We start from the raw sequence: 16,336 nt of genomic DNA on the forward strand, positions 1-16,336 counted from the left end.
TGGTTTAAAATTAATTTGTCTGATATAAGGATTGCCACCCCAGCTTTCTTTTGGTGTCCATTAGCATGGTAAATGGTTTTCCACCCCCTCACTTTCAATCTGGGGGTGTCTTTGGGTCTAAAATGAGTCTCTTGCAGACAGCATATCGATGGATCTTGTTTTTTAATCCAATCTGATAGCCTGTGTCTTTTGATTGGGGCATTTAGCCCATATACATTCAGGGTAAGTATTGAAAGATATGAATTTAGTGTCGTCATATTGCTTGTAAGGTGACTGTTACTGTATATTGTCTGTGTTCCTTTCTGGTCTATGTTACTTTTAGGCTCTCTCTTTGCTTAGAGGACCCCTTTCAAGATTTCTTGTAGGGCTGGTTTCGTGTTTGCAAATTCCTTTAGGTTTTGTTTGTCCTGGAAGCTTTTTATCTGTCCTTCTATTTTCAATGACATATTTGCTAATTTTTAAAAAGTTTTTATTTATTTATTTGAGAGAGAGAGAGGGAGCATGAGCAGGGGGAGGGGCAGAGGGAGAAGGAAAAGAAGACTCCCTGCTGAGCAGGGAGCCTGATCCCAGGACCTTGAGACCATGACCTGAGCCAAAGGCAGATGCTTAACTGATTGAACCACCCAGGTACCCCACATTTGCTGATGTTTAATTAAATGTATATTTTTACTGTTTTCAAAAGTCTTCAAGAGATACACAGGAATGTTGTCTTCTGAAAGCCTATGAGGATATTAATGTGAAAGTATTTACACTGTGTTGACTAAAACCATTGGCTGGGAAAGAGAAGTGCCTTTGAAACTACTTGGCTCCTGCAGTATTGATAATTTGTTAATATATCTGTGAAACTTAAATGATGTTCTACACTTCTGGTTCTCAACTTTGGATGCACATTAGCAACTCCAGAGTTAAAGTCCCCACATCCAGGTCTCATTTCAAACTCATTAAATCAAAATCTCTGTAAGTGAGAAACAAAACAGCAATTTTAAAACTCCCTAGTTGATTCTGATGTGTAGCCAAGAGTTATACATTGTAATGCAGGAGTTTAATTGTTACTTTCCTTTTATTTGGGGGGTAAACTTGTCCATGCCATCAATTCTTATAAATGAGAAAGGTATGGATTACAAAAGAGGATAATCACTAAAGTTCAATAATCAAGCTCATTAAAGTTTCTTTTTACTTAACACATCTATCAAGTGCATTTTTTTCTGAGATATAGAACTTTTAAGACGTGAAATGAACTAAATTTTCCCTGAAGAAATTCGATTATCAGCGTTAAGCATGGACATCACAATAAAATATATGCCATTTTCTCATAGAAGAACTTTGTTTTAAGTAGTATCTAAGTGGAAAATCATGTATTTGCATATTTTATTTTTAATTTTTGTAACATAGTAATTTTAATATCTAAAATTTTGAAGGTGGTATTTGTTGACCACATGTATATTTTTTTCTTAAGTAAGATTTCTGTCTTTCCTTAACTTTGTAAGATCTGAGGTTCCTTGAAGTGAATAAGGTCTTTCTGTCCTTCCTGTCTTCCACAATGCCTAGTAAGTGTTTGAGATTGAATTGTTACATAAGAACCTTTGGAAGAGAGAAAGAGAGAGGGGTATGCAGGGAAAGGAAGACATGGGAGCTAAGGAAGGAATGGGGGATGGGAGAAGGGCAAACAAGTTCTCACGTTTTGTGTCTTACAATTCTTTTGAGGTATGAAAAAGCTGGGGTTATTTTCTGTTCTTTGAAATTGTGCATTTCACAGGTTACTATTAAAAGGGCTCAAGCTTCGGGATATTTTTGTTGAAAGGAAAGTAATTCTATTGGCTGACTTTGGTCCTTGGTCTTGAGAGTAAGATATAAATAAATAGATAAAAATATTAAAAATAGAAATAAATAAAAACATAAATATAAATTGTTTACAGTTTAGATGGATTAATTCATAAATTGATAAATACACACTCCTTACTATTAGAATTCTTTGCTAAATCCCATTATCCCATTTCTACATATTTAAGCTTTTTTAAAATCATTTTTTTGAATCCACAATATTGTAAAGTTTCTTTTAGACTAGAAATTTGCTCCAGATTATCTGTTAAAATCTGCTTTCTGACAGAAAATGATTTACATCAGTTAACAGAATTAGTAGCAATATTTTTTAGTGGTAGTCTTGAAATAGAAGCTTCTAAGAGCTTTGAAGTTTAAGCAATTAACAGACTTTGTTAGTTAAAAATGAAGCCATTAACAAGGAATGCCTTTATGATATTAGAAATAAATTTCAATCTGTGTGATTAAATAGCAAAGATGTATGTGATACAATGATTTGATTAATGTTATGATTAGTAAAGTGTTTCCTTAGCATCCTTGGTTAGATAGCCAAGATTGGATGTTTCTTAAAAAAAGTTTTGAATTCTTTTCTGCATGTCAGAATGAAAATCAAATGCTGGTAGAAAATAGTATCAATCACTTTCTCAAATTTCTAAAATATTCTCTTTAATTCTGCTATTGTTATTATAATGAGCAGTTCCTTATGTTTTAAGTTGTAGCACTATGTTAAGGGATGTATCAACTGTCCATATTTCTGGCACAAAATGGTATGTTTCTCAACTGCTCATTATATGTTGGTTATTCCTAAATATATGCACTTTTAACTTAAATATGTCAATTGCTTTAAATCAGTTTCTCCCTTTGAGAAACAATTCTTAAAGCATTTTTTTCTGCACAAAGGTAACTTTCAGATTCAACTTAGAGGCCTTAATAATAACTCTCCAAAAGTTCAGTCAAGTTTAAATTTTTTTATTAGGCATGTATTTAAATAATTTAAATAACCACATACATAATGATTAGTGCCCCATAAGAAGGTGGTGGTGATGAGCTATATTGCTGTATCCCCTTCACAGTCTCCAGTAACATTTTCAGTGGTATCTGTTGGAGGATTCCAGGCATGCCCTCCTAATCATCTTTTGTAAGGTCCTATCTTTCCCCATCAAAAACACATAAACAAGATTACAAATTCACTTTCTCCCCTAACTCTAAAGTACCAATTATTTGAAATTTCACCATTTTATTTTATAGAAGTAACTATATTTCTTGTGTCTGAAATTATAGGTTACCATACCAGTGATGAGAACCATTTTTTTTGGTCAAATATTTCTGTAAATTGAAATTATCTATGAATGGTACTTCTGTAATGTTTAAAGTAAACACAGTAAGACATTTTGCCCAAAGTGCTATTTGTCCAAGCGTATTACTTGAGAATGTGACATTTTGACACCACCAGTTGGAGGCTGAGTCCCCTGATAGAAGGAAAAATGCCACATATCTACAGAGATTATTTCTCCCTGTTTTCTTGCACATGGGAGAAACAAGGAGAAATTGTAAAAATCTACATAGGTTATATGAGTTTATTGTATTCTGCCTAAGAATCTTGAGCTCTTAAAATTAGAATTTAAAACATTAATTGATATTTTCTTGTCAGGGAGATAGTGGTTATTAATAACAAGATAAAATATGAAGATAAATTTCATTTATTTTTATTAGTGAAAGGAATATTTTATGATAAAACTTATGCATGTTAATACTGATAGAAGGATGAAGTACTTATTTCCTAACCCTGTTTCCTAACCATGCGAATCATGATTTTAGTGTCCTGACTATTAATACGGTTAATTAACTATTTTTAACAGCTTAAAATCTTAACTACCTGAATCTAAGAATAATACTTAAATGCAAACATGAGTAAAACACTAACTGGCTTTTTCTACTGGAAGTCTTTCTTGTTTTTTCTACTATGGACCTTCTGTTTTAATGTGGAAATTCTGTCTTGCTCAAATAGGACTATTTCAGCACAAACTGGTATTTGTTTAATAACTTGCGGGCTCATAACTCATGTTAATCATGGTTTCAGTTTGATTTGGCCATTGGGGAATTAATAAATCTATTTACTGAATTATAAATGGGTCTGTAATATCGTCCTTGACACCAGAAGCAGTGCAATGGGTACCATGAGGTATGGGAAGGGAACTGACATTTTTTAAGTGCCGATTATGGACTAATTGCTCTTTTTCATTGTGTTCCTCTGGACTTCAGTTTATTTGTGAAATGAGCCTGACTAATGAATCCGTGCTGCCCTCCCAACCCGAAGATTCCTTCTTGACTAAACCAGGGAGAGTTTTGGCTAACTGAGGTTGAACTGCATAAGCCTTCTATTTTTAGGAGTCGTGGGAGAAATGTTATCTAAAAATGCAGTTGTTTATGTGCCTCAGCTAATGAATGATCGGTACAGTATTATGAGAATAATTGCATCTTTTGATAATTGGGGACTTTGATGTTTCCCAGAGTTGTGTAGTATTTCACACATATAGGTATAGGAGATGGGGTAACAGATATCCTAACCTCAGCATAGATCCAAAAGTTACTGTGTTTTTCAGTAAATCCCTAGGACAAATACTATTTTTTTTCATAAATGTTCTCTAAAAAATGAAGTCTGGTGTTACACATCAAAGCTTTGATCTGATTATTTTGCATGTGTGTTGGTCTACTAAGTATCTATCAGTTGCCAGAAGTCTTTTTAGTGCAGGGTTTCTCAGACTCCACACTACTTATACGTTGGACTGGAAAAATCTTTGCTGTGGGGAAGCTGTCCTGGGCATCTCTAGCTCGACTGAATAGATGCCGGTAGCAGCTCCCCATCCCAGTTGTGAAAATAAAAAATGTCTCAAGACATTGCCAGATGTTGACTGAAGGACGCAAATGTCCCCCGTTAACAACCACCAGTTTAGTGCATGGTACCCCTCTTTAGTTAAGACATACTGGGCAGAGAGATGCCAATGTGACTCACTGGTTAAATTATTTAAATAATGTTAAATCCTTTCAAAGTGAATCTAAATTCCTCCTTGAGCGTTAAATGCAACTATTTTGTGTAACTTCTAGATGTTCCTGACATACTCTGAGGGAGGCAATCATTTACTTCCGAGGCAATCATTTATTTCCGAGGCAATAATTCCTCGGAAATCTCAATAAGTTGTCAAAGGAAATGCAAAATAGAACAGTCTGATGATTCAGTTTGTAAGTTCCCAATGATATCTCCTTACTTCCAAGATTAAATAATTCTCTGAGTTCCGTTTTATTATACGGTAGAGACAATGACAACAAATTTGTGCTATTTGTGTGGTTGTTGATATCTTTGTGCATGTTTTAAGTGGCCTTCTAAAAGATAATTTTTTTTAAATGACCATTTCTCCATCCACCAACCACCCCCCTTCCCAAGGATATCAGGGTTTTTATTGCCAACATTTTTCAGGTTATAATAATTCTCCTTTTGATAATTTGGTTTAAAAAAAACCCTCAGGTCTTTTGAAAGGAGGCATTGGTAGAACCATATAAACCTTCTATATAGTTGGTGTGGGGTGTAGAGTCTTTTTCTCAAACAAAAAGCACAGAATAAAGAGGCCGTGAGATGTGTCAATGTGATACTCACTTCTTTTTGCCTCCTGCTTAAAGGGATCAGTACAGTGATCATACGCCCAAACTGATAATCTTTGTATCTGAGGTCTGGGTGTTTTTCACAAGGGAGTTTAATATAAATAGGCCTTATAAAAGCAAAAAAATCCTAAAGAAATATAATATTATTGCAGAATGCTTTGCTAACTTTAGAGAAAGGTGGTTTATAATTATCTTGATTAAAAAGACTATTATTATTCAGCATTTATTTTTTACCTTTTTAAACCCAAATAGACAGTCACTCATCAGAAACAGGCCTACATTTTTCAGAAAGTTAGGTTTCTTAAAAAAAAAAAAAGTATTATCTCATTTCTGCTTCCACTTAATATAGAATAAGAGACACTGGATTTATATTCCTACCTTAATTAAAAATCTGGAGAAAAAATACAGTAGAACAGTGTTTATGACACTGGCTACTAGGCAGTAGAAAACAGTGATCCCTGAGAGATAGGAAACAAATAAGATGAGACATATGATTTCCCTGGTATATTGCTTTGAGAACATCCAGGCTATGGTGCAAGGAGAAGCAAACCAGGAGGCATCCAACAAACTCCCGGAGTGGAAGAGATGGAGCTGAGAGTCTGGGGAGATGGAAGAAGTTAGAGGTCACAGACAGAGTACAAGCAAGGAGAAAGTTGCACAGACACCACCAGAGATCTTGCAAGGGGCCTCCTCTGTGTTCTGCATGGGTTATTGTTTGTGTGTGAGAAGACTACCTGAACCCAACAGGGAAAAACACCTGTAAGGACTAGAGGAAAAAGTTCCTGGCACTCACACAGTACCTGGACAAAAAGTGCCTGTTCCCATCAGGAAGACTGGAGAACCTCCTAAATCATGGGCACTGGGTACAGGGTATTCTTGCCTCAGTAGTGGGGAAAAACTAGCCCTACATGAAATACTTCTCAGGTCTTGCCCAACAAATCTTAAAAAGCAAGACTTGAAAAAAACAAATTATTTCCAAGTAACTTGATTGCATCCCTAAATAGAACTCAAGAATACTTATAAGAATATAAAATATCAGGGCACATAGGTGGCTCAGTGGGTTAAGCGTCTGCCTTTGGCTCAGGTCATGATCTCAGGGTCCTGGGATCAAGCCTCGCATTGGGCTCCCTGCTCAGCAGGCAGTCTGCTTCTCCCTTTCCTCTGTCCCTCCCCCTGCTTATGCTCTCTCTCTCTGTCTCTCAAATAAAATCTTAAAGTAATATAAAAAATATCCAGCACTCAACAAAGTCAAATTTATGATACCTAACATCCAACCAAAAATTACTAGCATACTGTAAAGCTGAAAAATATGACCCATGATGATGGGAAAGACCAATCAAAACTGAATAGACCAACAGATGTTAGAATTATCAAAATATTAAAACAGTTATTTTAACTGTATTCCATATGTTCAAAAGGTAATTTGATACCTGAAAAAGAAAAAGAATTTCCAAACTGAACTTCTAGAGATGAAAATCCCAATGTCTGAGATGAAATATGCCCTGGATGAGGTTAACAAAAGATTAGACATTTCAAAAGAAAAGATTAGTAAGTTTGAAGGCATTACAATGGAAGTTATCCAAAATAAACAGAAAAATCTTTTAAATGAATAAATTAGTCAACCATGGAAATACTTCAAGTATCCCAATAGACATGTATTTGGAGTCTCTGAGAGAGAAACAGAAAGGTGGATAGAAAAAATATTTGAAGAAGTAATAGGTGAAATTTTTCCAAATTTGATGAAAACTATAAACCAACAGATCCAAGACACCCAACAAACCCCATACATAAGAAACATGAAGAAAACAACATCAAGAGAAATCATAAATAAATTTTGCAAAACTAGCAAAAAATAGAAAAACTTAAAGCAGCCAGAAGAAAAAAGATCTATTACATATAAAGGAATTAGGATAAGCATGGCAGCAATGTTTTCATAGGAAACAATGCAAAGGAGGAGACAATGGAGCAACATCACTAAAGTACGGAAAGGATAGGGGAAAAAACTATCAACCTAGAATTCTAAACCCAGTGAAAATATCTGACAGAAAGGAAGGCAAAATAAAGACTTTTTCAAACATACAAAAGCTGAAAGAATTCATCATCAGTGGACCTATAGTGCAAAAGTTCTTTAAGAAATTCTTTTAGAAGGAAAATGATAGCAGATGTAAATCTGGCTTTTCCCAAAGGAATGAAGATCACCTGAAAAGGCGATCATGACTTTTCCCCTGGACAGAAAGGGTCTATCTTGCCCCATCATGAGTTAGAACATGATGGTGCTCCTGATTTCAGCTTCAAGTTTCCCAACAAGGAATATGTGACAAGCATGAGGAGGAACATGATGATAAGGAACTGGTCCCTGACAATCTGGACCACTCACCTGGAAACTATTACTGAGAGACTAACAAAAGTGTACTGTTTAGGGTTTCTGTATTTTAGAGTATTACTGATACTGCACATTGACCTTTACCTTATTTAAAACAATTATTTTTAAAGCTGTAAAGTTGTGCCTTCTACATTAAGATCTTTAATCTACTTGGAATTTGTTTTTCAACAGAAAGATAGAGTTGATTCAGAGCATCCTAATGAAAATACCATCTTTTTCTCACTAATCTGAAATGCCAACTCTATCATATACCAATCATATATGCATGGAAGTCTTCCTGTCCTATCTCTTCTCTTAGTCTGTTTCTCTGTCTATACACCAGTATTATGATATCCATGCACTAATTAGATATATTTATACTAATAGGGAAATTATTCTTTCTTCTTTGTGAAATGTACCTTGGTTCTTCCTAGCATGTTGAATTTCCAAATAAATGTTAGGATCATTTTTTAAAAAGTAGATGAAGAGGTTTATTAAGAGTTGCAGCTGGGGGGCGCCTGGGTGGCTCAGTCATTAAGCGTCTGCCTTCGGCTCAGGTCATGATCCCAGGGTCCTGGGATCGAGCCCCGCATCGGGCTCCCTGCTCTGTGGGAAGCCTGCTTCTCCCTCTCCCACTCCCCCTGCTTGTGTTCCCTCTCTCGCTGTATCTCTCTCTGTCAAATAAATAAAATCTTTAAAAAAAAAAAAAAAAAAGAGTTGCAGCTGGATCACATTGGTTTCAGCCTGTCTTATTAATAGTTGATAAGTACCGAACTCTCCAGTCCATGACAAAGGTTAGTCACAGAATAACTTCTTGTCTTCACAACCGCAGGGGCAAAAGCAGATATGGTAGTGAAGAGTGATACTTTACTTATGTAGTAGGCATCTAGGGGTCAGATCTCTTCCTTCTCACCCACATTCCCCTAGGACTAAGGATATCATTCCCCACTGGGTCAACATTAGCTTCAGTTATTTTGGTGTAGACTGTGTAGAAGCAACTGCATTGCTGTAATCACATTTAAGTGTATATCAGCTGCACATTGAGGGCTCCTTCAAAGCATGGGCCAGACTAATATTTATCAGATTCACAGAGTAAAATATACAGCACTTATTTTCCAGGGTTTTCAATAGGCACTTCTTGACTGACTCAAGGGTTAAATTCTCTATAACTTCATTTTAATATAATATTGAAGAATTTTGACAATTTATCAACAATTATCATTTACTGTTGAGGGCCTGCTTTGCTCTATGTACAATACTAAGTACTGAATATTCAGCAGTAAGGAAATAGATATGGATCCTTCTCTCATAAGACAATCCAACATTTAAACAAAATAAACAGAAATATATTTAATTTATAATAGTGCTTAATTCTGTGAAAGGAAAATAGGGTCATATATAAGAATAACTGGCAGGAGAATAATCCATCTTTTATATATTAGAACATGTTCTGTCCAAAAGAAATGTGATTTGACTTGTAATATAGCTGGATTTATGTAGCAAATTAAACATAATTTTTCCTATAGTTAATTTATTCATTTATTCCACGGTATTCATGTTCATTGTCTCTGTAATGATCCAGATATCAGGCTCACAAAAATGACCAAGACCCAGTTCCTGTCTTTGAGGAGATCCAAGTTCAGTGGCTTACAAAATTACCTTTCACTAAAATAACTGCATACCAAAAGAAAGTATAAATATATCCTTTTCATTTTTTCTTTTTTAGATGAGGATAGGCATTCACTCGGGTTCCGTGCTCGCTGGAGTTGTTGGGGTGAGAATGCCACGATATTGCCTGTTTGGAAATAATGTCACTCTGGCAAGCAAATTCGAATCAGGAAGTCACCCTCGGCGCATCAATGTCAGCCCCACCACTTACCAGTAAGTGTTCTCTGACCTCTTCTCCTCCTCCTGTCTTTGGCCTTGCCTTGAGCTAATAATATCCTGTCATTTGTGAGACCCTGTATATTTTTTTTTATCCTGTGATTCTCTAAGGTAATAGGAGTAGATCCACCCAGTCTGAAAGATAGCAATTGTGACATAAACGTTTATGTGCACCCTGAGAGAATGCACGAAGAGCCTGACTTGACTGAGAGGTAAACATAGGTTTGTCATTTCCCACAGTTGCCGTCCTTCTGAGGTACACCTGTTTAAATACAGGAGAACAAGTGTTGAAGATTGGCATTACACCCAGAGTCCTCACATTTTCAAAATGTTCCTCAGTGTTTATAAAAGTCAAAGAATGAGATAGAAAAGACATTTTATCTGCTTTTATTCTTTGGAATAATTAAGGTAAATAATGAATCTCTAAAGTTAAATATATATTGGGCACAGAGTAAAACTTCGAACTCTATTTATCTTAAAGATCGTATTTGACAACTCTACACACACAGTTGACAGCCAAACACATCTGTATTTTCTACCCGGTGGAGGTCCTCTCACCTGCTAGTTACTACACTTCCTACGGGCAGGGACCATGCCTGTTTTAGCTCATCATTATATTCCCAGAACTTATAAAACATGCTGAACACATAATAAGCACTCTCTAAATATTAGTTGAATTAATGAATGCATTGGTAGGATCGACTGCTCTAGATTAAGAAGATGGTATGACTATCTCCTGTATGCTAGACATCGGTTTTATGCTGGGCATTGTTGTGCAAGCTAATTGGTGCCATAGTTTGGATAACTAAAAAGTCATATTGTAAAACTGTACAGTGGAAATAGTGACCATTGATATTTTTTATTTTTTATTGAAGTATAATTAACATACAATGTTATATTAATTTCAAGTGTATAACATATTACTTTGACAATTCTATACATTACTCAGTGTTCATACAATAAGTGTAGTCAATCATAAGTCACCATAAAATGTTTTTATAATATTATTGACTATATTCCCTATGCTGTAGTTTTCATCTTTGTGACTTATTTATTTTATATTGGAATTCTGTACTTCTTTATCCTCTTTATCTATTTTACCCATCCTCCCACCCACATCCCTGATGGCAACCAGCAAGTGTTCTTTGTACTTAAGCATCAGGGTTTTTTTTTGTCTCTTTCCTTCTTTGTTTTGGTTTTTAGATTCCACATATAAATGAAATCCTATGGTATTTGTTGTTCTCTGACTTATTTCATTTGGTGTCATATGCTCTAGTGTGGTGCCCAGCTGGACTGTCTCTGAATCAAATGGGGGCCTCCAAATGTGGGGCAATGGTCAGCTGGAAGCTGCTGGCAAGGGAGGTGAAAGGATTCACCCAAGGCAGAACAAAGGAGATAGAAGTTTACTGAATACCCCACAAGGGAGCGGTGAGCAGGACAGTAGAGGACAGGTTGTCTACCATGAGGCAATGGGTGAGGGCCACTTGTCTACCATGAGGCGGAAGGTGAGGAGGTATGGCGACATATGGAATTCTCCCTTTTTTGGTAACTCTGCCTGGTTGTAAGTAGCCCATTGGTCAGCTAGGGCCTAAGGATGTTTTGAGGTGGGTTGGGTTCCTGATGGGCGTATCTGTAGTCATCCAAGTGGTCCATGTGGTCCTTTTCTCATCCCATTGCTACAGCCTGTTTGCCTAAAAGTGGCCTCTGTATTTAGGTCCATTAATGTTGTTGCAAATGGCAAAAACACATTCTTTTTTTATGTTTGAATAACACACACACACACACATACACACACACACATATATATATACCCCATATTTATCCATTCATCTATTGATGGACACTTGGGCTGCTTCCAGATCTTGGCAATTGTAAATAATGCTGCCATAAACATAGGGGTGCATCTATCTTTTCAAATATAGTCTTTTCTTTTTCTTTGGATAAACACCCAGTGGTGGAATTACTGGATCATAGGGTATTTCTGTTTTTAATATTTTGAGGAAACTCCACTTTATCTTCCACAGTGGGCTGCACCAGTTTGCATTCCTACCAACAGTTGCCAGGGTTCCCTTTTCTCCACATCCTTGCCAACACTTGTTGTTTCTCAGCCTTTTGATATTAGCCATTCTGACTGGTGTAAAGTGATGTCTCATTGTGTTTGGGTTTTTTGTTTTGTTTTGTTTGGGGGGATTGTTTTTTGACATTTCCCTGATGATGAGTGACATTGAGCATCTTTCCATGTGTCTGTTGGTCATCTTTAAGTCTGTTTGGAAAAATGTCTGGTATCACAGTAATGCTGGCCTTGTAGAATGAGTTAGGAAGTTTTCTTCACTTTTATTTTTTGGAACAGTTTGAGAAGAGTAGATATTAACTCTTCTTTAAATATTTAGTAGAATTTACCTGTGAAGCCATGTGGTCTTGAACTTTTGTTTGTTGGGAGTTTGTTGATTATTGATTAAATTTCATTACTAGTAATTGTTCAGTTCAAATCTTTTATTTCTTCCTGATTCAGTTTTGGAAGATTGTATGTTTCTGGAATTTATCCATTTGACTAAGTCATCCAGTATGTTAGCATATAATTTTTCATAATATGTTCTTATCATACTTTGTATTTCTGTGGTGGCAGCTGCTACTTCTTCTCCTTCATTTCTGATTTTATTTGAATCCTCTCTCTTTTTTCCTTGATGAATCCGGCTTAAATTTTTTCAATTTTGTTTATCTTTTTAGAAAACCAACTCTTGGTTTCATTGATTTTTACATTGTTCTTTTAGTCTCTATTTTGTTCATTTCTACACAAATCTTTATTTCTTTCCTTCTACTAACCTTGGGTTTGTTTGTTCTTTTTTTTTTTTCTTTGTAGCTCCTCAAGTGTAAGGTTAGGTTCTTTATTTGAGAATTTTCTTGTCTTTTGAGGTAGGCCTGTATTGCTATAAAATTCCCTATTACTGCTTTGTTGCATCCCAAGAGTTTGGACTGTTGTGTTTTCATTTGTCCCTATGTATTTATTGATTTTTTTCTTTGATTTCATGGTTGACCCACTGATTGTTGAGTAGCACATTATTTAGCCTCTGCATGTTTGTGTGTTTTTTCCCCAGATTTTTCTTATAATTGATTTCTAGTATCATACTGTTATGGTTGGAAAACATACTTGATATGATCTCAATCTTCTTAAATTTACTGGAACTTATTTTGTGGCCTATCATGTAATCTATCCTGGAGAGTGTTCCATGTACATGTAAAAGAATTTTTATTCTGTTGTTTTGGGATGGAATGTTCTGCATATATGTCAGGTTCATCTGGTCTAACATGTGTTTCAAAGCCACTCTTTCCTTATTGATTTTCTATCTGGATAATCTATCTGTTGATGTAAGTGGGGTGTTAAAGCCCCTACTATTATTGTATTACTGTCAATTTCTGTTTCTGTCTGTTAATATTTGCTTTATATATTTTGGTTTTCCTATGTTGTGTATACAGATATTTACATTTGTTATATCCTCTTGCTGGATTGTTCCCTTTATCGTTATGTAATGCCCTTCATTGTTTCTTGCTACAGTCTGTTTTGAAGTCTACCCTTTGTGCACTTTCATTTGCATGGCATATGTTTTTCTCTCCCTTCACTTTTAGTCTGCATGTGTTTTTAGGTTTGAAGTGAGACTTGTAGGCAGGATACATATGGGTCTTGGTTTTTTTTATTCATTCAGTCATCCTATGTGTTTTAATTGGAACATTTAGACCATTTACATTTAAAATGATTGATAAGCATATACTTGTGAATTGTTTTCTGGTGGTTTTTATAGTTCTATGTTTCTTCTTCTCTTGCTCTTTTCCCTTGTGGTTTGATGTCTTTGATTAGCATTATGCTTGGCTTTCTTTCTATTTTTTGTGTGTATATTATAGGTTTTTGATTTGGGTTACCGTGTGTTCATATGTAACATCTTATGTGTATAGTAGTCTATATTAAGTTATAGTTCCTTAAGTTCAAATACATTCCAAGCACTAAATTTTTATTCCTCCTCCATGTTTCATGTTATGATATTGTATTTTTTTTTTTTTTAAAGATTTTATTTATTTATTCATGAGAGACAGAGAGAAACAGAGGGAGAAGCAGGCTCCCAAGGAGCGGGAAGCCCGATGCGGGACTCGATCCCAGGACCCTGGGATCATGACCTGAGCCGAAGGCAGACGCTTAACCATCTGAGCCACCCAGGCGCCCATGATATTGTATTTTATATCTTTTTATTTTGTGTATTCTTTGACTAATTTTTGTAGATATAATTGATTTTATTACCACTTTTGTGTTTTAACCTCAATACTGACTTTATAAGTGATTGATCTATTTTTATTATATATTTGCTTTTACCTGTGAAATTTTTTCCTTTCATAATTTTCTTCCAGTTATGGCCTTACCTTTATACTTAAAGAATTCTAACATTTTGTATAAGGCTGGTTTAGTGATGAATTCCTTTAACTTTTGTTTGGGAAACTCTTTTTCTCTCCTTCTGTTCTGGATGGTAGTCTTGCTGGATAGAGTACTTTTGGTATTTTTGTTTTGTTTTGTGTTTTATTTGTTTGTTCGTTTGTTTTTTAACTTTCAGCACTTGGAATATATCCTGCCAATTTCTTCTGGCCTGCAAATTTTCTGCTGAAAAATCAGCTGATAACCTTATGGGGTTTCCCTTGTATTTTGTTTGTTTTGTTTGTTTTTGTATTGCAGCTGTAAGATTCTTTATCATTTCTTTTTGCTGTTTTAATTGTTATTTGTCATGGTATGGACCTACTGGGTTTATCTTGTTAGGGGTTCTCTGTTTCCTGGACCTGGATGTCTGTTTCCTTCCCCAGATTTGGGAATTTTTCAGCTATTATTTCTTCTAATAAATTTTCTTCCCCACTCCCCCCGTTTTTTAAAAGATTTTATTTATTTGTCAGAGAGGGAGAGAGAGTACAAGCAGGGGGAGCGGCAGGCAGAGGGAGAAGCAGGCTCCCTGCTGAGCAGGGAGCCCAATGCGGGGCTCGATCTCAGGACCCTGGGATTATGACTTGAGCCGAAGGCAGACACTTTACTGACTGAGCCACCCCAGGCGTCCCTCTTTTCCCTTCCTTATCTCTTCTCCTTATGGGATCCCTATAATGTTAATGTTATTATACTTGATGTTGCTGAGCTCCTTTAACTTTTTCTCATTTATTAATTTTTTTTTCTGTTTGCTGTTCAGCTTGGTTGCTTCCCATTACCCTGTCTTCCAGATTACTGATCCATTCTTCTGCATCCTCTCATCTGCTGTTGATTCTATGTAGTGTATTTTTTTTATTTCATTAATTGAATTCCTTATCTCTGAGAGGTTATTTTTTTCTATTTTCTGTATTATTGTTGAAATTCTCATTATTTCATCCACTCTTTTCTCAAATCCAGTGAATATCTTTATGACCATTGCTTTGACTTCTTTATTAGGCGTATTGCTTATCTCTGTTTCATGTAGTTATTTTACTGTGATTGTGTCTTTTTATTTCATTTGGGACATACTCTTTTATCTCCTCATTTTGTCTGACTCTCTGTGTTTGTTTCTATGTATTAGGGAAGTCAGTTATGTCTCCTGGTCTTTAAAGTAGTGGTCTTTTGTAGAAAAGGTCCTGTGGTGTCCTATAGGGATATCCCCTTGGTCACCAAAAGTAGGTGCTCCAGGGGTGTCCCTTTTGTGGGCCACATGTCCCTTTCCATTGTGGCTGAGCCATGATTGCCTCCAGCCCAGCCTGCTGCAATGACCTGCTTTACCTAGCGTTGCTGCACTGAGCAGTGTTTAGTTTCCCCACTGTTGAGAGACCTGAGGCTGCTGTGGGCTCATTAGTGGGCCAGTTTGGAAGTCCAGCTGACTGTCTGCAATTAGGCTTTCTGCCAGAACTGCAGGTAGTACCAGAGGGCAGGATTTGCTCCCTGTTAGTCCAAGCGGTTCTCAGCGGGGCATGAGCGTCTCTGCCACAGCTGTTGGCACAGTGAACGGCAGGGCTTCCTGCCTCTGCAGACAGCTAAGAGGCCATGATGCTGGACTTGAGGGCACTCTGGTGTGTGGGGTTATCTTACCTCTTCCCCAGGGCGGTGGGAGTGGTGCTTACCCTTGCTGGAGCTATTTACAAGGTGTGGCAGGGCAGGAGCTGCTTTGGAAGGGTGTCTTGCTAAGTTCGGTGGGTTGAATTGTGGTGGTCACATAGGAAAGTGGGGGCTGGGTACGCAATTCTAGCAATGTAGATAGAAAGTGTTAGTGCTGGCTCCTGTAAGTGTCCAGCTACCTAGGGGAGGGAAGAAAAATGATGCCCACCAGCACTTTTCTCCTTGGAGAAATCTCTTGAAGATCCCTGCCCATCCAGACCATATTCTGAGATTAGTAAATAAGTCTCCTTCGCATATACCCCAAGCTCTTTTCAAACTGCTGTTTCTGTGTTGTTTCTCAGGGTGAGTTGTTATACTAGCTCTTGAAGGGTGGGGTCTCAGTTTCCTACTGCTCTCCATGCTTGTGAAGTGCCTTCCACTTATAGTTAGTCTTGCTGGGAGTTAGGTTCCCAACTACACCTCCACGCCTCCTCCCTTATTCAGTGTAGCCTCTTCTCAAGAATTAATTGTTCAGG

At 36.5% G+C, this 16,336-nt stretch overlaps 1 protein-coding gene across 2 annotated transcripts in view; it reads left to right on the forward strand.

Moving 5' to 3' along the window:
* Positions 1–16,336, forward strand: part of GUCY1A2 (guanylate cyclase 1 soluble subunit alpha 2) — a 291,335-nt gene that overhangs the window by 229,705 nt on the left and 45,294 nt on the right. For both annotated transcript variants that reach the window (XM_031031602.2, XM_081799558.1), the window contains one exon: positions 9,564–9,718. In XM_031031602.2, the coding sequence (XP_030887462.2) occupies positions 9,564–9,718 (155 nt within the window). The remainder of the gene's footprint in view (positions 1–9,563; positions 9,719–16,336) is intronic.

Source organism: Leptonychotes weddellii, chromosome 11 (genome assembly GCF_054177405.1).
Source record: "Leptonychotes weddellii isolate Sample4059 chromosome 11, ASM5417740v2, whole genome shotgun sequence".
NCBI classification, from domain to species: Eukaryota; Metazoa; Chordata; class Mammalia; order Carnivora; family Phocidae; genus Leptonychotes; species Leptonychotes weddellii.